This window comes from Carassius auratus, chromosome 8 (assembly GCF_003368295.1).
Source record: "Carassius auratus strain Wakin chromosome 8, ASM336829v1, whole genome shotgun sequence".
Classification (NCBI taxonomy): Eukaryota; Metazoa; Chordata; class Actinopteri; order Cypriniformes; family Cyprinidae; genus Carassius; species Carassius auratus.
The window spans coordinates 2,700,230-2,722,673 of record NC_039250.1 but is presented as its reverse complement, the minus strand read 5'-3'; the positions used below and the strand labels follow the sequence as shown (position 1 = coordinate 2,722,673).

Genomic DNA, 22,444 nt, shown 5'->3' with positions numbered 1-22,444 from the left:
GCTAAAAACACAAACCTCACAGACAGAAAAAGCTTTTACTTTATGCCCGATATTTTCTGTACTGATCAAAAGTGACATTGAAAACATTTATAATATTTACAAAGGATTTCTATTTTAAATAAACCGTGTTATTTAAAAAAAAAAAAATTGTTTCTTGAGTACCAAATCTGCATATTAAAATGATTTCTAAAGGATCATGTGACACTGAAAACTGGACTAGTGGCCACTGAAAATTTAGCTTTGCCATCATCATTATTAATAAATTTTTTTAATTTATTCAAATAGAAAACTGTTTTTTTTAAATTGTAATAATATGATGTTTCTGTATTTTTGATCAAGTGATTACAGCCTTGGTGAGCACAAAATACTTTTTTTCAAATATATTCAAAAATCTTACTAAACACGAAATATTTGAATGTAAGTGCAGACTGTACATAACACAATTGAACGGGAGCGAAATACATACAAATTTGCCAAAATAAAATGGACACTCATTCACAAACAATGCATGTCGCTATAATCTCAAAACGGCCAAATACTGGTTCACATGAAATTCAGACCAACACAAAGTTCATTTATAATAATGATTTAATAAATTATGGCCTTAAAACAAATAAAATGTGCAATAATATTCAAAAGACGGTTCTGACATGGCATTTCAAATCAGAAGTGCACTAGCATCTAACATCAAGCAATCATTTGGACAGCTCTAGGAAAAGGATCTTCTGAGAGATTGTATATGCGTGTATGAAACTCACCCGTCCCCACTTGAAAGACTGAATGCATTTTAGCACATAAAATCATTCTGGCATCTGGATACACGTAAATAATGCACACTGCCAATGCAAATCCCACTCTTGATTATCAGGAGCTGATGTACCAGTGTAAATCTGAGCATGACTGACGTTACACAGTGAAAGACACTCCTACATTTACAGTTCATTTACAGAGATGTCTGAGAACATCTGTTGTTTCCTAGAAACTGTGTTGGCTTGGAAAGAAAACGTCAGGATTATTACTCCAGTGGGGAGAACTACGGTAACACACACTTGTATAATGTATGAAAATTGCACAAAGCTCGGTTCCATAGAGTTTGAATCGCCACGCAATGCATCACTAAAGACTAGATCCTTTAAGAGGTAAAGAAGATAGCCGTTATAAACCATCTTTGCATATCAAAGGAGCGTAATTATTGCATGTTTCCAAAACAATGAATGGCGTGATGTGACGTCTGTCTTCAGTCAGAGCCCAGAGCTGGCTGTAATGTAAGGGCTGCAAAAGCTGAATCAGCATCTGGTTACAGATGTCCATGAATCTGAACTCTTGTAGCCACATTCGCTCCAAACAGAGGAAATGTTTAGCACTGTGATCTGATGATTGTTGATGTTGTATTGGCAAATGTTTTCTTTGTTTGGCAGCAGGTGGCGCTCTCGGCACATGAGGATCTGGAGGACTGCAGAAGCAGGTGATGGGGAGGTCATCTCATTTTGGTCCTTACTGGAAAAGAGAGCAACAATATGATCAACGTTTATAGAAGTTGTAAATTATTAGTGGCAGTACTACTTTCATAATATACAGTACATTCAAAAGTATATTAAAGGCTTTTAATGTAATATAAATAATTACAGTATTGTTTTTTATACATTTATAATATTTTAACAGTAGGAGATTATTTTGTTTTATATTATTATTTTATGCTTATTATTTATTTTATATAATATATTACAAAGGTTTATCTTATTACTTCTTTCCTAATATATTTTTGCATTTTTATACATTATAGACATATTCTGATATGTCTAAATATTGATATTTTATTTAACATGTTATAAATGTTTTAATATTTATAATATCATATTAAATTCTAAATTGTATTATTTATATTACAAATGTTATTCTTTTATTTTTATTATTAAACCTTTTTAAATGATAAATTGTAAAACTGACTGACTAGCCTTAATCTGATATTTATAAATATTGATAAAAATCAGGGATAAGATTTGTCAGTCAAAACTACAAGTTATAATTTTATTATACATTAAAATAAAAGAATAACATTTGTTATAGGTAAAAGGTTTGTATTTATAATAATAATAATAATAATAATAAACCTTTTTAATATAATATAAACAGTAACTTAGAATTAAATCTGTTATTCATACATGATATATCTAATATTTTATACATTACATTTATAATGTTAAGAATTAACATATAACATTAATATAAAAAACCTAAAAAAAAGAAAATGTATACATACATGTTCATTATTATATTGTATATATTTATAAATATTTAATTCAATAATAAATTCAATAAAAACAATATATTCATATACTGTACATATGCACAAAATAGATTATAATTGGTCCTGAATGTTTATTGGTTAATATACAGAATATTACCTGCTATGCTGCAACTGACCAATTAGAATCTTCTATTCCAAAGAGCCACATAATAACAGATTTGTATTATTTTTGACAGTTTCATTGCAGATCCCAAACACCTTATGCAGGGTAGGCATCATATTTAATTCAATGGAAGTAAAAATAAGGCTGTGAGGGATTAAATAGCACAGTGGATATATAGTGTTCCTTGGTATTGATAATTAGGTCAATAAAACACTCATAAATCAAAAAACAGTGCAATCTATTGAACTCATTATACTTATGTTCCTCATATTTAAAAATGTTCAATATGACCCTGACTAAGATCCCTAGATCCTTAGAGATCGACTAAGTGTCCTGCACAAACTCACAAAGTAGACATCCAGCACCGAGTCGTCATCTCTGTCTATGTCCATGGTGCTTTGCTCCGATGTCAGACAGATGCCGCTGTCCTCCAATGTAAATGTTGAGCAGGCACATCTGAAAGGAAACAACAGCAGCAGTGAATCAGAGGACAAATGAAGAGTCCTCAAAACATGACGGATGAATATTGAGCAAAGCCTGTGTGTGTCTGTGTGTGAGGGAGACCAGTACAGAGTGCTGTAAATTTCTCATCATTACTGTGACATGTTTCAGATGAGTGCTGGCCATCTAGATCCACTTTGGAATGTGCTTATGTTTTTATTGCCTGTAATAATCTCTTGAGTTATTGCTGCCATGGCAACCAGACCCTTGTTCACCTCATGAACATAAAGCACTTTGAGCATGTGACACTTTTCAGATGCTGAGGGTGTTCATTAACACAGGCTCACCCTGGACTTCATCAAACGCTTTGACTGCCTGAGGTCAGCGAGGTATATTTTTTGAAAGAAATCAATACTTTAATTCGAAAAGAACGCATTAAATTGATCAAAAGTGACAGTGAAGACTTGTTTTTTTGAAGTTGTTTTTTTAATTTCTTAGAATTTTCCACAAAAATATTAAGATGATGATAAAAAAATCAGAATGATATCTGATGGTTCATGTGTCATTGAAGACAAGAGTAATGCTGCTGAAAATTCAGCTTTGCATCACCGAAATAAATTTCATTTTAAAATGCATTCAAACAGAAAACAATATTTTAAATTGTAAAAATATTTCACTTTTTATTACTGGTGTCTGTATTGTAAATCAAATAAATGCAGCCTTGGTGAGCAAAATGTAAACTTTTCCGAGATCAAACTTACCATTTGAAATGTGTACATCCCTAAGATGAAGTCTAAGCAATAGCAATAGTCTGCCTTAGCAACCACCTTTACTTAACCTATTATGTTAAGTCAACAAGATAGCATCAGACCAAGCTCTTTTATCTCAGTAATCATTGTTCAAGCTGAGGAGCACCGAATGCCCCTTTTCGTGGTATTGTGTGTCATAAAACAACACCACTATTATATTCGTCCTTAGCAAGCAGGTGAAATATTTATGAGGTCTTTTCACAGGAATTCCTCTTAAAACAGGTGTGAGTCAAAGGTGAAGAGGTCAGTGAAAACCAGACACAAAGAATCCAGCAGCAGAACAAGTGTAGCATGAAAGCACCTGGTCAGCTGCTCACGCTACAGCAGGATACAAGACATCGAGCTCAAGTGTCACACGGTGGCATTGTTTGGCTATATTCAACTGACTTGGTTAGTTAAAGGAATAGTTCACACAAAAATCGAATATTTGTCATCATTTACTCAACCCTCCTGTCATTCCTAAGCTTTCTTTAATGGAAAACAAAAGGATTTTGAAGTATCTGTTGCTCTTTTAAATGTAATAAGTAAATAAGTAAAGGAACAAACCTGAAACTCAAATCATATGACAAAAATTATGATTATTTAGCTTTCCTTGGTATGTATCTCTATGAGATAAGTTTTAATTTGTGAAGGAATGATTCTTTTGAACTTAACCGATTCCCTTTAAATTCACTCTGAATGATTTATTAATCAACTGAACTGATCTGGTTTGTCAATATTTACTCAACCCTCATGTCATTCCTAACCTATTTCACGTTCTTTCTTTGGAGAAACAAAAAGGTTTTGAACAATTTCCATTCACAAAACTGCTCTGAATGATCACTGTGGTTCAAAGAGGATAGTTGGAGCATAACCACTTACATTTTGGTCTGTTCATCTCATAACATTTAAAATCATATGATGCACAAGTCATATGGTTATTTTTACGATACTTTTATGGTGCTATAACCCTCTTCTGAAGCCTGAAAGCCTTAGTCCATATTCTTTATGACTAAGTGGCTAAAAGAAAAAATTATCCATTTGTGTTCCATGGAAAGAAGTCAAATGTGTTTGTTAAATTATGACTGAATTTTCATATTTTAGTTGAACTGCCCCATTCAGTATCTCTGTGGTTTTAAGAGAAGTGGAGATGTGAGGAGGTAAGAGGTGTGTGTTGGGTTGATGTGTCTGAAGCTTTGTGAGATGTGAAGTGTCACCTTTCGTTCGATCTGGCCTCCCGGTACCCATCGGTGACATAAATAGAGGGTGGGGAGAGGGTGTGGCTCAAGGAAGAGGCTTCATAGGGGTAAGGAGTCTGAGGGACCAGGTCAGGACGGTTATAGGACCAGTACACTGTGGGATGATAAGACAAAACATCATACGAGGTGACTGGGAGGAACAATAAAGTACAGTACATGACAAAGTAACTAAACTAACATTTAAATGTGTGGAGTCTACAAAATATTATTGTTTTTGTAAGAAGTATTATTTGAAACAGCAAAAAATGTAAAATATTATTGCAATGTAAAATAACCATTCAACCATGTCAACGCTGAATTTTCAGCATCATTACTCCAGTCTTCAGTGTCATATGATCCTTCAGAAATCATTCTAGTATGCTGATGTGCTGCTCAAGAAGATTTACAGTTGTGCTGAATATATATATATATTTTTTTCAGGATTATTTGATGAATAATGTTCAAAAGAATAGCATTTATTTAAAACATAAATAATTTGGGTAACAATGTGAATGTTTTTACTGTCACTTTTTATGAATTTAATGTATACTTGCTGAATAAAAGTATTCTTTATATACCGGTATATACCGACCCCAAAGTTTTGAATGGTAAGATCTCACATTTTCTATTATAATTCATACCCAGCAGCAGCTCGGAGCAGATGACTAATATAGCAGTACAAAAGGTCAAAGCAAGGACACTTAGTAACTTCTGCCGCTGAGGTTTGTGTATGGTAGTAAATGCGAATTAAACGAGGAAGACATGACTGTCAGGAAAAAAAAATGACTGTCTCAGGCGGCAGCTCATTTTTCAGGGTTTTTCCAAGAAATATTGCACAAAATAAAAAGAAGACACTTCTTGTTTGTGTATGTCAGCGGTAATAGAACTGATGTTTGCAAGTAAATGTCACCATTTGTCTTTAGTGATGGCATAAGATGCCAATCAAGGGCTTTTTACACCGCACTTCACCCAAGGTATCTTTTTAACCCCAGACTAATGTCCTTCTTACCCCATTAATATGCAAATAAGAACATTAAAGGGATAGTACACCCAAAAACCCAATTACTAACCCTCCACTTTTTCCAAAATACTAAAGATATTTTAAAGAATGCTTGTAACCAAACAGCTGATGGTAGTCATTGGAGCCCTGCTTTCATTTTAAACTGCCATTTTAAAACAAAAATGATCCTCGTCTACACTGGCGTTTTTACTGCGTTTTAGAAACATTCTCTGTCTATACGATACCAAAACTAAAAACTCATGTCACATGACCATTTAAGCAGGTTCAACCATAGATATGTATAGGTAAATGGCTTATTATTTAGATGGTGGACGTCTCTACATGCTTGGAGCGGCTGAATAGGCCATCTACCTACACATATCTATGGGTACAACAATGAGCATGATGTTATTGTTTACACAGTCGTCATGGATACGCAGAGCGAATGTGGGCAGCCACGCCAACGTTTTCAAAACTCTCCGTTTCGGTTCGTTTACACTAAAGTGCAACCTCAGAATATTCTAGAGTCTGCAGCATTTTAAAAATGCTTCCTTCTTTGAGGGTCGAAAAAGCTAGTTTAAATGCAGTCTGACATTCATAGTATTTTTATTTTTTTCTCCATAGTACTATGGAAGTCAATGGCTACCGTCAACTTTGGTCAGCATAACCAACATTCTTCAAAACATCTTCTTTTGTGTTCAACAGAAGGAACTCATAGGACAGACATTCTTATAGGTCTGACCATTCGGAGGGTGATTTAATTTATGACAGAATCTTCATGTTTGTGTGAAAAATCCCTTTAACCCTGGGTTTACAGATGTACAATGTGAAAACTTGAAACTAAAACTAATCCATGGTCAAATATGAAACATGATAACCAATGATTATGTTAATCCAAAGTTTAAAATGTCTCTCAGATAATATTTTCTCATGTGAAAAAGCCCTCTAGGCCTATGAAGAGTTTTCATATGGTCAGTGGCGCCCACCTTGTCCATCCAGACTGGCAAGACTACGGGCTCCTCCGAGTCTGTCCGTCCTCTCCTCGGCCTTCTCCTCCTTCTGTGAGGACAGCACCTCTTGAGAAGAGCACTTCAGCGCTGATATGGAGCTCCGCGCCCTCTTGCTCGGGGAGAAACGATTTGCTGGATGAGTGACAAAAAGACTAATTATGGACACTGTCCTAAATGAACTGAAAATATGATGATGTAACTCTGCTCTAACTGTTACCTGGCAGCAGACAATTAGACCGTGAAATGAAATCTTGGTCTGCTGTCTTACTTTATTAAAAAGGATAAAAATAAATCTGCATTCTGCTATTTTAATTTGGCTTGTAAAAATCTGATTACCGAGGTGAATTACAGTTCCTGACTTCTTGTTAGGTTGTAGAAAGTGCAAGGAGAAGTTCTGCTTTTGTAATGTTGTTTCACAATATTCTTAGTAATGAAATTAAAGTTGAAAAATAATGACGGTCGTGCAAGAATACTGAGGCAACTTCTGTTCTTATGTTTTTTCACTGACAGGAAGTTTTATATATACTGTATATATTATATATGTATATATTAGATTTATTCAAATTATAATTCCACTGCTTGCAATGCACTTCTTTGACCCGGTTTTAAACCAGAGGCCAGAAAATCATAGAAAATTATGTAAAATTTAAAAAAATGTTTTATTTAATTCATCTTTTTCATATCCACATATATATTGTTAAATGTCTAATGACTTAAACTATTTCTTAATTATTAAATAATCAGTAACATTTACCAATAAATTTTAATTTGTTAACATAAGTTAACTATATTAGTTAATAATGAACAATATTTCTACAGTATTTATTAGTCTTCATTTCTACATTTACATCTACATTAAGTTAGTCAGTTAAGCATCTGTTAAAATCATTTTATGCACTATGAACATGAACAAAAAATATCAACTGTATTGGTATTATTGTTTTTTTTAAATTTTACAACTGTTTTTCACATCAACAAACTAATATATTGCTCATAGTTTATGTTAACTAATGCATTAACAAATGAGACCTTTTTGTGCAGTGTTATCACATTTCCTAAAATATTAATTTTGCAGACCATGATAACGTTGAACATTCAAAATGTATCCCATTGTGATTATTTTATACTTGCATAATGAATGAGTTTGCTCGCATTGTTGACTTACGCTGAATCTTTCTGAATACTCTGGAGCTCATGAACTTGAGAAATCTGTTTGCATAGAAACTCGGTCTGTGCACAGACACCGTATCCTTGGAGAAAGAGAATACAAGACAATTAAACCAGGAAGCATCTTTAATTCCCCAGCGGTATGAATAGTCTATTCATAAGCAAAGAGAGCATAGAGTCATATAGACTTACACCATCATAGACGAGTGCCTTCCAGGAGTGCTCCAGCTTCTTCATGAATCTTGGTGGGAAATAAGAGCAAGTATGAGCTAATATGCTGTAAGCTGGTGGGTAACATGACATTTGGACTCTTGGGTTTGTTGTTAACTGACCCCAGGCTTACCTGTAAGACTGCAAGATGTCGATAATGCCTAGAAATATAAGTAGTTTCTCATCCCTGTGTGTTTTTGCAGGAATGCCTCCCATTCTGTATGAAAGGAAACATTGTATTTAAATTATATTATGTTACTAGTGGCTAGGAAATAAATATATCAAGGTTAAGACAAGCAATTTCACCCACAAAAAGAAAAAAAAATCATAAAGCTTTAATCTTATTTTTTGCACTGTGACAAATTGTAATTGAAGTCTAATTTGTGTTTTTATTATAATAATAAAAAAATAAACTGAATAATTATTTTTCTTTAAAGACATAACTAATCATAAATAAATAATACAGTTCAACAAATATGTGTGTGTGTGTGTGTGTGTGTGTGTGTGTGTGTGTGTGTGTGTATATATATATATATATATATATATATATATAAATAAATTAAGGTTTCTTTAAATAATTAATTTCTATCTAATTTATCTTGGATATAACAGTTTCTAAATTAGATCATTAAGACATCCTAACAAATCCTATAATTGTTTTATTAGAATTTTACAATTCATATTGATATATAAATAAATAATACACATATTAATTCATACAAATAAATAATATATATGAATAATAATGTATATAAATACACATGTTCTTGAATAAAGTATTTAGACATTTTTTTTCTTTAGATTTTGGGGTAAAATATCAGTTTTTTTTTTTTTGTGGTGAAAGTCACTTGCTAAATACGGAACAAAAAATATTTTACAAAAAAAAAAATATATATTGTATTTGCAACCAGTGTGCATTAATCAGTTTATATAACTACACACACATTTTGAATATATATGAACAGGATATACACTGGTTTTAATATCAGGGACTCACGTGTCATCGGTAGTCAAAGCCTCGGCTGCTTTGCCGTCTCCCTGAATTGACTCCATGGCGGTGGAGTAAAGAACTTTCTGTCCCACGGTCCTCTTCCCGTCCACAATGTTGACGTCTCCTTCTCTGTGACTCTGGTCCAGAACGTGCACCCCCAACAGCAGACTGTAGTCCATGATCTTAAAACTCTCCAGAACCTGTGTGACATACAACACAACATTTAACTCACTATGAATCTCACACACAATATCACAAGGACCACAGCCAAAATCCTCCTGATTAATGTACCTTGTCTTTGGCCACTGTGCTGTTGCTATTTTTTCTCTGTCAAGATGGTAACCCTCATTCTGCAAAACTCTTGTTTGCTATGTTACTTTTTAAGGGCATAGGGTTGCTACAGGATACCAAACAAATATCTTTATAGTTTTTATTTCAGTTTTATGATTTTGTTTTATTTCATTGAAAAAAGTTATTTTGTTATTAACTAACTTTTTTATGTTTTTAGTTTTAGTTAACTTTAATAAAAAGTTAACACCCACTTGCACAGCTCTAATGCTGCGTTCAGGCCATATCGTAATTACCGTAATTTAACAGAGCCTGCGATGTTCAGGTGGTTCAGCGGTCACGTGGTACAAGTCATAGCTCTCAGAAAACTCCCAGTTCACAAGTTGTGATTACAAGTTCTACGAGGATGTGAATGCTTCTCACAAGTTGGAATCTCATTATCACGGGAATTCCGATATGGTGTGAATGCACCTTAAGCTTCTGTATTTTGCAGCATTTACTTGAAAGGCAAAACTAATAAAAAAAAAAAAATTAGGGCAAAATTAACAGATTTTTTTTTTTTTTTTTTATCGAGATGAATAATCTTGTTTTCATCTGAGGTAAGTTTATTTTTCTTACCTCATTGAAATATTTTGTCGTTTTAAGCATAAGTTCACTTAGGGGCCATTTACGCGACAACGTTTTCAGCCAAAAATGGGAACTTTTTATGAGTTTTGTCTGTCCGTTTGAACAATAATGGCATTTTGGGTATTAAAAAATGCATGTTTTTATAAACGGGTTTCAAAATGTGAGTTTTCGTATACGCCACCGTTATCGTTTCCATAAATTGGTAAACACCCAATACGGGAATCTTTGAAAACGGTGACGTCATGTGCGTGCGTAGTCAATGTTAGGAATGTAGACATGCACAGTACATGTCAATTTTACAAACATACACAACAGTGTCAGAGTACATGGTACTGTTGTTGCTGCTCAAGAGTTTGCTAACACTACTTCACCAATATTACAACCAACGCATATACTCCATTATATACATAATTATCACTTCCCTTCAGGTACTGTTTACTAATAAGGTGACAGTGCCAACTACTGGCCTGGCATAAGTAATACAGCACTTTTGGCCGTTTTCGTGGATATGTAAATGCAAATCATTATATGAATGTTGTTGTGTATACGTGAAACTTTTTAAAAGTGCAAAGAAAAAACTTTTCCGTTTTTGACTACATCGTTGTCATGTAAACATAGCCTTAATTTGTATGATTTTTTCAGAAAACAAGACTTAATATCTTGAGTCATTTTGCTTCTTGATATAAGAACTTTTAGACATTAGTCATAGAAAACAAGACAAAATAAGTAAAAAAAAAAAAAAAGAAAAGAAAAGAAAAGGCAGAAGACTGGGGAAAGTCTGCATAGCATCTTCATAAATGTGTCAAAAGAAAAAGTGATTTGTTTATCAGTGTTAAGAAACTATAAACATGCTTTAAACAAACATTAGTCATAGCTCACTAGATAAAAGACCTCAGCAATGATTACTTGTTAAAAATACACAAGAAACCAACCATAGAGCACATAGATGTGCGCTTCTAGCTCTTACTGTTATAGGAATACTATATATCTACACTAAATACTTTCCTGGCCTGCACATCACTAACGTTTGGCTTTAAATGAAACGTACTAAAACAATCAGGTAAAAGCTGTAGCCGCGAACCAGTGAATTTCACTTTTGCATGACGCTCTTGTTCCCCTCATACCCTCCATATTCAAATGCATAATATTTGAATAGAGACACACAACATCCTTGTTTTGCATCCCATCAGGACCATCTAAAAGCCTACAAATGGGCCCTCAACTAGGTCACAGTAATACCCAACAATGGCAGCAGTGGAAGACAACACCACTTGTTTGGCAATGAAGTCATTGGGTCAAAGGTTGACCTGTTTTTGAAAGGCATATACACATTTCTTTTGGGGTGGAGTAACAGATTAACATTTTGCTCCGGGAAGGAGTGTATTTGAATATATGCCCCTTTTTTACGTAAGCCTAAATATGCCTGAGCACTAAACATTTTTTTACAAACTAGTTTTACAACATATTTCCATTGTTAAAAACACTTTTTTTTGTTCAAAAAGTCTTCTACTTCAAAATTGCATGTTTAATTCAACACGTTATAATTCTTTGTGAAATTTACTAGCGATTTCAAAGTGAAGAGTGTTTGTACATGGATTGTTTTTCAGTGTAGTTTACATTTGGTTTTAGACTGAATACCTGTTGTTGACGTGTAACTGCGAATGATCGTGTTCTCAAATATTTTAAGTAGTCTAAAATCAGAAAGTTCAAAACAAGCCATTTGGTCTTTTTGAACTGGAGAGGAAGTTTTGAGCTCTGAGAGTTGCTGTATGTTTTCATAGCACATCAAGATTTCGTTTGATTCATTATGAGCCCTTAACAAAATATAACAAGTACAAATATGGGCTAAATATGACAAGTGGTTCAGTGCGTTAAACCAAAAGGAAACAAATGTTTTGAGATACTCATGTAAAGTATTTTCCATTTTCCACAGTAAACATCCTGGGCTTCGGGGCAGCAGTCCACAATGGCTCGCTGCTATACCACTATTAAAACCACATGTTTTGCAGCTTGGTTTGTAGCCATCAGTCGGGTCAGCTCAAAGGAGAATGTCGTTTCTCTTCACAGTCACTGGTCATTAATTAACATAAGGTGAAGAGTTTAGTTAAAAAATGTGTCACTTGTATTCATATTGTATGTAAACATGAGCTACGTGACCTCCCCTGACCCGATAAAAAGATTTCATTAGGGTTTATTAGGTTTTATTTTCTCATTAGGTTTTATTATTGTTTGTGCACTTGACATATTTAAAAAATAAAATGTATTTTTAATGCACATAGAAAATACATTAGCAGTGCCTGTATTTAATAGGAGTTTAAGCTAAACATTTTTTAAAGAATGTTTTTCTTTTAAGACAGAAATCTTCCTATAAACTTACAAGAACCAACTTTACACGAAGTTTCTATGTAATACATATATTAAACAATGATTATTTGCATTCACTTCCTGGTAAGTTGTGAATACATAGGCATATCAATCTTCATTGTGTTTACTCTTTATGGGCAGCTTGTTAGGGAAAAAGTTCAATAAAAAATAGTAATAATTATTATTATTATTGTTACTATTATTATTATTTATAATAATAATAATGATGATGGCATTTTAATAATAAGTTTCATTGTATATAATTTTTATTATAATATATTATATATAATTTTATGTGTGTGTACGTGTGTGTATGTATGTATATAACTATAACTATACATATATATATGTATATATACGTATATATATATACGTATATATATATATATATATATATATGTATATATACGTATATATATATACACGTATATATATATATATATATATATATATACGTATATATATATATATATATATATATACGTATATATATATATATATATATATATATATATATATATATATATATATATATATATATATATATATATATATATATATATATATATATATATATTACTGCTGTCTAATGATTAAATGTGATTAATCGCATGGGCAAGATAAATGATAATGGCAAAATAAATGGGTATTTTTTTGTTTGCACAATATATATGTGTGTTATGTGTATATTTATTATGTATGTATATATATAAATACACACATACAGTATATATTTGATTTTTTTATTTTAATAATTTACATGTCTATATTTACTTTCATATAATTTATATTATATGTAATTATATTTAATATGTAAACACAATATTTTAACAGCACTAATATATATACATGTGTCAGATACGGTGTAATGAAAGCGTTCTTTTTGTCAAAATCAGGTATTAAAATGAATGCTTACTCATTTCCATTCAGCTCAGAGAAGACATTTACATCAAGAGTGAAGATAAATGCTGGCGACGTGCTCTATGCATTATCGAAATCCTATAAGTGTTTGGAGACGAGTCGCATAGAAACCGTTTAAACACTTGTTCTTGATTCTTATAGATTTGCTTCTATTGTGCTTTGCAGTTGAAGCCCAGGGTGTGTTGCTTACTCAGGAGAAACTTTCTGCTTAGTGTTCATTTCATTTTCTGCACAGGACATAGCCAGAAGGAAAAGCTAACAATAAAATCTTACAGCACTCATGGGAATGTGTTTGGACTGCAGTTTGTGTTTCCTTGCATCAAGAACATAGTACGATGTAAGATGACAGAAAATAACTTCTTTTCAACTATTTCAATCCATAAAAGACTATGTTCTTCCCAAATGCTGGAGCTGGATGGCAGGGTGGGCTACAGCGGGCTGAATGTCCCCAAGTATGGTCATTATTGTGTGAAACTCGAGTTCTCATTTTTCCCTCGGCCCTCTTGTGACTCGCATTACGGGTGATCCTTTTAGTTCAGTGCTCACAGGGGCCGACCGGTCAGCACATACCTCAGGTGCCAAAAAAGACAATCTCTCAGACTGTTACATATAGGGAACATTCTGTCTCGAATCACTTTTAATAACAGGTCATGTCTGGAATGCCATCGCAATGGCACCGTTGTGAGCTTGTTTGCTGGTAAACAATTGAACAGTAAGAAAGTCGAGTGCCAAGTCTGCTGAAGAATTCGAGAAGCACAAGGCGACCACAGAGGGCTGGTTACCTAATGCAGCATTGGGACACTTTAACATCACACCACAATCATTTGGGTAATTCAGTTACTGGGCTGTTTACTTGCAGCTTGATTTTGGAGGAACTTACAAAGTAAAACAAAACATGTCATTGAAAAACACTGCAGTGGGCAAATAGGAAACAAAAATGAAAAATGAGATAATTTTAATAGAAATAATTTTTCCTGGACAGCAAGGTGAGGGGCGAATACAGAAAAATAAAAATAAATTTCTGTCGTAATTTTCTCACGCTTACATAGTTTCTTACCTGTATAACATTCTTTATCTGTTTTGAAAAAATGTATAACTGTTTGTGTCCATGCAATGAAAGTCAACAGGGTCCAAAACAAACCCAAAAGTAAAATGAGAACAAAACTTACATTTTGGGGTGAATTGTTCCTTTAAGTATACAGTTTTTTGTTGTTGTTTGTTTACAAAATTGTACTTTGATTTGAAAGTCAAATATCAAGGATTTCAGTATGAACTCAAACAAAAGACCAAATTAGGCTCAAAGTCTCTTATGCACACCAAGGTGGCATATATTTGTTCAGAAATACATTAGTAAATAGTAATCTTGTCAACTAATATTACAATGAAAAATATAACTTATATAACTTATATAAAATTTCAATTATAACTGATGATTTATCTGAATTTTCAGCATCATTACTCCAGTCTTCAGTGTCGTATCATCCTTCAGAAATCATTCTAATATAATGAATTGCTGCTCAAGAGACATTTCTTATTATCATCAATGTTGAAAACAGTTGTGCTGCTTAATATTTTTGAGGAAACCATGACGTAGTTTATCCAAGATTCTGAAAGAACTGCATTAATTTGATATATAAATATTTTGTTACATTACATAACAAAAAAAATAAATTCTTACTGACACATTTAATCAATTTATGCACCTTTTCTGAATAAATGTATCAATTAATTAAAAAAATATATTTTTTACCGACCCCAAATTTTAAATGGTACTGTATTTAAGTTATTCTAATTACATTAATTTTAGAGGTGTTGGTTATTCAACCACCCAACAATGCCCTAAAACCACCCAGAACAGCTTAACAACCACACAGCAAAGCCATTACAATCACCTACAACTAATGTTTTTTTTAGAGAACATAGGAATGCTGCTAATCGGTGGTTTCACTGTCGTACTGTCAGTTCACGTCAGGCAGACATTATCAACCAAGTGCCAATATTTAAGCAGTAATGGAAACTGTCTAGGAGGGAAAATACCATCTGGTTGTTTACAAATCATTTCCTGAAAAAAAAAGACCCTAAATAATGTGAAACACAACAATATTTACCAGACCACGTCGACAGCCTGAGCTGCTGAAATAGAAAGGAATGCCAGACTGGATTTATGCGGTTTGTTTCCCAGCTGAACGGAGATGTCTGCCACGCAGCACATTTTGAAACTGTTAATAAGCTACTGTGGAGCTGAAGACTATCATGAACTTGTTTTCCGTGGAACTGCGGCATCTTCCCCGGTGCTTGTGCATGAAGATGAGACTAAAACATCTTTACTGTTGATTACAGTAAAGGAACAATTGTTCCAAAACTTTATATTGAATCTTGGGAGATCTATGCGCCATGTTAGAAAGACACTTGTACTTTTTAAAACACAAAACATGATGCATATCAAATGCAGCCTTTCTATTATGTTGCACTCAAAATAACAAGCATAGCTGGCAGTTTTGTGGTTCTGTTCCATTCTACCTCATACTTAATGTAATTGTATCACTTGACCTTCTCCAATTCTATTTACACTGATGCTGTTGATTTTCTTGTCATGCTTAGAAACGTACTTGTAGTCTTGAGGTCTATCTGTGGTGTTTTAAGGTCTTGAATACATGTTTTTATTTCATGAGGTTTCATGTAATGAGTGTTTTTGTGATGTTGTCAACAGTTTAAGACAACAGGCAATTAGTTCTCCATGTAAACTACTGTTCAAAAGTATGGAGTTGTGAAGATTTTTTTATGTTTTCGACACCCATGCTGCATTTTTTTAAATCAAAAATAAAGTAAAAACAATGGTATTGTGGAAAAATAAATTTGAATATATTTTAAAATATAATTTAATGTAAATTTTCAGCATCGTTACTCCAGTCTTCAGTGTCACATGCTCCTTTAGAAATAATTCATAAATATGCTGCGATACATTTTAAATTGAAAGTTCAAAAGAAATTATATATATCATATTTATTTGTAATATAACACATATCTTTACTGTTACTTTTGACTAATTTAATGTGCCTATGCTGCAAAGTGCTAATTTCTTTAAAAATAAATACATGAAACTTTTGAACAGTAGTTTGCATTGATTATTGAAATGTCAAGGAGACACATCTCACAATATTAAAAATAATTGTGAAAAAAGGGAAAATTTGCATGTAAATCTTTTTAGAACAAAAACAGAAAAATGTTAAGAGAATTGTTTAAATGATTGCAAATTGTAAGAATTGTAAGAAATTTTCATTGTTTGTTCTGCAAACATCTCATTTTTAGCAATGCAAATTACAAAATAGAAGGATTTTTTGATAGCCCTGTTTTTGAACTTCATTTATTCTAGTAAACCATGAGCCATATGATACACTTTAGTGCATGATTTGTCACAAGATATCTTTTAAGCTAACACTGTGATGATCCTCAGACCAGATTATCAGGTTTAATCAAACCAAGGGTGGTCACCACAGAAACTGTTTTAGTTTTACTTTCTAACTTGTTTTCTATTCTATTGGACTCACGCAACACAAAACTCCAAACTTGTTAACAACCACAACACTGCTCTGGAAACCACCCACAACTTTTGCACAAGAAAAATGCCAAACTAAGAGTAGCACTCACCCGGCAGTCTCGCTGTAGCGTCTTCATCAGGGCGTTATATGTCTCTGTGTCAAAGTACAAGCCATCATGCATGTCCACAAAGTCTAGGTCTTTATATGTGGGGCAGGCCTTTTCCCGCTCTTTTCGTGACGCCTGTCTCTTGTACGTGGAGCCTTTCAGGTCATATTTGTAGTGCATCTTTAAAGACCGAGGCAGAACATTGTTCATAACCACAAGACGAATGTTGATTCCTCCAGATTGAATACAGTACAGGCCGTAGAACTTGGGGAGGAGAGTCCTTGGGTTCTGGTTGAGGTTCTGAGAAAAAAAAAAAATAGCTTTATTAAAGGAAAATGCCATTTTTGATCTTGAAATACTTTCTTCCATGTTAATGTTTATAGTCAACTGTAAGTCATACTGCCGCTCTTTGATGCAGTTGTTCATGTGAACATCCTGACCAGCCTAATGCAACAAAATATGAAACCAATGACAGACAGTTCTGGAAGCCTTTTTTGGTTTTATACTTCACCTTTAATTTTGATCTATAACAGCAAGTCAATTTGTACATAAACAATATTTTCAAGTTATGCAACAGGGACAATAAGGTCAGTTATTCATGACTATTAGCAATCATGTTTACATATAATAATGAACTAGAATGGTTGGAAAAAGAGACACAAAGGACATGCATATGCCCTCACGATAAAGAATAGTCCTCTATGTCAGTAAGATAACTTAAAATGTATATAACACTTACACTAAGCAATGAGCATTAAAGCTTTACATTAAAGCTATCTCACATTTCACTGTTGGTTATATATGCTCTATATAATCGTGTATGTGACAAATAAAAAAAATATTGAAAATAAGTGCATAAATAAGAGAAGCATTTAAAATTGATATTAATATATAATGCACTGTGACAGTGACACAATGGCCTACCCTGGTTACTACAAATATACATGTAAAAACTTTTAAATATATGAAAAAAAAAGAAAATAGATAATAATAATTACATTTATATATGTAATTATTGTATTTTTTAAATAAAAATTATATAAAATACACTTTTGGCTGGTTTGAAATAATTGTGGCTCATTTGATCCACAAAAAGTAGCTTCACAATAGTGAAGCTGATGAGAAAGGGTAACTTCAAAATAAAATAAATTTGAAAACCCCAGTAGTAACCCTCTAAAATAGAACAGAACAATCTATACTACTGAGTCACAGTGTTTTACTCAGCTTTCTTCACAGAGGAGACCAATGAGTCTGTATTCTACTGAGACCTACCATGTAGTATCCTGGAAGCAGTTTTTGCAGGAACTCTGCCTCCTTGTGCTGGACGGTTTTGATGATGAATTCATCATCGCTGGTCAGGTAGAAGAGCGAGCCGCTGGCGCCCGGATTAGACAGCTCAATCAGGGGCTCTTTACAAATGGAATACTGCAGGATTACAACAAAAACAATCCATTAAAAGAGTCTTTAAATAGAGCACAACAGCATGGGCCCAGAAGTACAATTAAATTACAATCAGATTGAAAACATTTAAAAAGGAGTTAATTAAATATTTGATTTAATTGTGACAGTTCCTATAAAGAAAATGAATAGAAACCAAGGTCGCTGAAACAGTGGGCGTCTGAAATGCTTTAGACCACAGATAAACAGTGTGTGCAATTTATAATGAGGTACTCTGGGACCTTTACAAAAGGGCATATATTTTTACCTGTGTTTTAAATATATGCTTTAAAACACCTAATCACCCATTCATATTTATTAAACTGGCAACAAAGAGTTAACCCAAAAGAAAGGAGTTACTCATAACACATGATTTATAAAACATCACCAAACTGACTGGCTGCATTATACTGAATGGGTTTCCTAAAAACACTGTAAAATCTGATTATTACTGCCTGGAAGTCCCGTGGTTTAATTGGGGTTGCATAAAAAGCCCTAAAGTTATGAGGTCTTAAAGCAAACAGTTTTCTGGCGGGGTTCCCTGAGGAGGCTGGGACACAGCAGCAGCAGCATGAGGACAGTGTTGAACCGAAGCCAGACTCACATTCAAGGCCTGCCTAATGAAAGTCAACAGTCACGTTGTACTTCCAGCCCAAACACATGGACATTTGCATTTGGACTGCGTGTCATCCTGTGTGCATGGGGCTTGTTAATTAGCTTGTGCTTCCTCTGCCCCATCTACATAATTATAAAAATGTACACAACAAAATCAGAAGAGCATGAAACATCACTTTCTTTCATCTTAGCCTGCCCGTTTTCTACTGCATGTTAGACCTCGCTTCTACTTTATACAGACATTTGAATCTTTAGTGCCCAGATACAGTACAAAACATCCTTCATTGTACTAAGCAACTTAAATGAATAGTTCACCAAAAAATACACATTTGCTCACCCTCAGGTCAGTTGCCCTATCACACCAAAATCCAATTGATGTGCTGCTAAATTTCTCCAAATCTGCTCTGATGAAGAAAAAATCTTGGAAGGCAAATTTTCATTTTTGAGTGAACTATTCCTTTAATATGTATGAATAAATGATGAACGAATATCATGTTGACCATTTAATCAGACTGCCTAAATGTAAGATACTTTTTAAAAACAAAAAATGGGTAAATAACTGTATTTGGGAAATATTGGAACACCACCCATTGAAATAAACATTAAATGTAGCAAGACTACTGACAAGGTTAACAAAATCACTGTTATTAACTGTATTCTATCAAATAAATGCGGCCTTAGTGAGCACAAGAGACTTTGTTCAAAACATTAACAACCTCAGTCTTTTGAATGGGAGCACATATTCCCTGAAAACAGAAAATGTTTACCATGTTTTACCCCTTGAGCTATAAGAACTCAGATCTTAAATAGATATACTGTGTGCTTGAGTCACTTCATGCTGATTTTCTAGAAGTGTGTCCATAGTAAATGCAAATTAAAGGAACTCCCATTATGTGTGTGGAAATTACCAGAACCAAGTTACACAGAACAGTGAATTTCCAGAAATATCCATGTACTCCGGTGTACTCAGAAATATACAGGAATCCGTAAAGTTTCATGGACATATGCAGCTAAAACACTGCTGGTTGTGAGGACTGGTGGCTGTCAGATATAGTGAAAAGTGAAAAGTGAAGTGACATTCAGCCAAGTATGGTGACCCATACTCAGAATTTGTGCTCTGCATTTAACCCATCCTAAATGCACACACACAGAGCAGTGAACACACACACACACACACTGTGAGCACACACCCGGAGCAGTGGGCAGCCATTTATGCTGCGGCGCCCGGGGAGCAGTTGGGGGTTCAATGCCTTGCTCAAGGGCACCTAAGTCGTGGTATTGAAGGTGGAGAGAGAGCTGTTCGTGCACTACCCCCACCCACAATTCCGTCCGGCCCGAGACTAGAACTCACAACCCTTCGATTGGGAGTCCAACCCTCTAACCATTAGGCCACGACTTCCCCCAAAATAACAATTAAATTAAATTAGCTGTGATATGTCATATAGCTGGCCGTATTGTTTTTGACAGAGACATTAGAAAACATATCTATAGCCCCTTTCACACTGCACGTCGGACCCGTCATATTGCCGGAACATTGCCGGGTCGCCTTCTGTATGAAAGCAACCACGTCCCAGGATTGATTCCGGCATTGAACCCGGGTCGGGGACCTAGTAACATTGCCAGATTCGACCCAGGACGAGCGATGTGTGAACAAAAGCCAGATCTGATTTCGACGCGCGTTATCGCGAGACTCTTTTACCGGCTGTTTGTAAGGAAGATCAACGTTCGCGACGAAAAAATATGTGCAAACTGTAATGAAGCAGAGATCAGTTAGTTCCTCACTTTCCGCGCTGACGCCGAGATCGTTCGGTTGCTTCAGTGAAAGTATAACGTGCCTAACGTTTTCGACTCGTACATTACACGTCACGCCCTGATGTCACGTGTCGTTATGGGGATCTTTACGGGTTGTGTGTGAAAGCACGCACATATCCCGGGTAATCACTGGCAGTGTGAAAGTGCAAAATCTAGCGACACGGGAACAATTGCCGGAACACTTTACCCGTGTATTTGCCGGAATGGCAGTGTGAAAGGGGCTAATGTATGTTTTATAATTTGGAGGCATTCTCTCTTCCCAGTTTTATTCTTTCCAAATTCCCTCCAAAGACTTTTGTGTTTGACCTGATCTCAAGTCACACTTCTTGAAGACACCAACAGCTACAGGCTGAAACATTTGTAAGCTTGCACAGTTCTTGGAAGAATCCACTTCAACATCATCCACAAACCAGGTAAAATGTATTCTTTATATTGTGTAAAACTAATATATTTAATGTCAAAATAATATTTATACTGTCATTTTTCTCAGATAATGTTTTCTCTTTTCTACAGTATCTTCAGAGATTACATATGGTAACCTAGGTTCAGGAGGTTGTGGCAATGTTTTATCCATTTTTGTATTGTTTCACTTATCATTTACTAAACCCATTTTATGTGTTTTAGGTATCCTGCAGGAATTATAATGAAGCTATGAGGAAGAAGTATTCATAGTTTCACTCCGGAAAGGTCTAGCTAAAACACTCAATCAGCCAAAGAGAGCGAACAATAAGTTTAGAAATTGACATAATGTAGTTTCTTAAATAGGCTATTAGCCTGTTAAGATTCTTGTCAACATTACTGTTGTTTTGCAGTTGCTGGGGACAAGGTCAACCAAGGCAAACACAGAAAGAGCATTGCAGAGGACAGCAATGGTGGAGCTCAATATAAGATGAGGAAGATACTGTTGTTGATGTGGATGCACACAGGATCCACAATAAGGAATGTAGTTTGCTGTTGTTTTTTTAAATCTGCCCACCTGGTCAGCAACCAACCACATTATTCCCCTGTAAGGTTTTTGGGAGGGATGTATTGTAAATGTAACCAATGAAGTCATTTTACTGTAAGGGGTTTGGGTTTACCAATGAAATTAATTTTGAGGAAAGTGTGTTTGCTCAGTGGCCCAATGGCTATCTGGTTTAGGGGTGGATTTAGTTTCAAACCAACCAATCCAGTTTAACATGAATGACCAAAAGGGCAGGGAACAGTGCCACGAAGGTTAGGCCCTCTTCATTTGTCTGAAAATCTGCGGTGTGTACCAGAGTTTACTGGTCCGTATGCAGCTCTTTTCAAAGTGTCATGACCCATACTCAGAATTTGTGCTCTGCATTTAACCCATCCAAAGTGCACACACACACAGCAGTGAACACACATACACCCTGAACACACACCCGGAGCAGTGGGCAGCCATTTATGCTGCGGCACCCGGGGAGCAGTTGGGGGATCAGTGACTTGCTCAAGGGCAGCTCAGTCGTGGTATTG

General features: G+C 34.5%; 1 protein-coding gene across 1 annotated transcript in view; it reads right to left on the bottom strand.

Moving 5' to 3' along the window:
- Window positions 1–570: 570 nt before the first annotated feature.
- The window catches only part of LOC113106973 (phosphatidylinositol 4-phosphate 5-kinase type-1 beta-like), a 38,822-nt gene continuing 16,948 nt past the window's right edge, over window positions 571–22,444 (bottom strand). The window contains exons 6-15 of the mRNA XM_026269069.1: window positions 18,374–18,526; window positions 17,105–17,401; window positions 9,263–9,456; window positions 8,399–8,482; window positions 8,248–8,296; window positions 8,054–8,138; window positions 6,865–7,020; window positions 4,858–4,993; window positions 2,759–2,867; window positions 571–1,497 (exon numbers count right to left, since the gene is read on the bottom strand). Coding sequence (XP_026124854.1) covers window positions 1,495–1,497; window positions 2,759–2,867; window positions 4,858–4,993; window positions 6,865–7,020; window positions 8,054–8,138; window positions 8,248–8,296; window positions 8,399–8,482; window positions 9,263–9,456; window positions 17,105–17,401; window positions 18,374–18,526 — 1,266 coding nt within the window. The 3' untranslated portion in view covers window positions 571–1,494. The remainder of the gene's footprint in view (window positions 1,498–2,758; window positions 2,868–4,857; window positions 4,994–6,864; window positions 7,021–8,053; window positions 8,139–8,247; window positions 8,297–8,398; window positions 8,483–9,262; window positions 9,457–17,104; window positions 17,402–18,373; window positions 18,527–22,444) is intronic.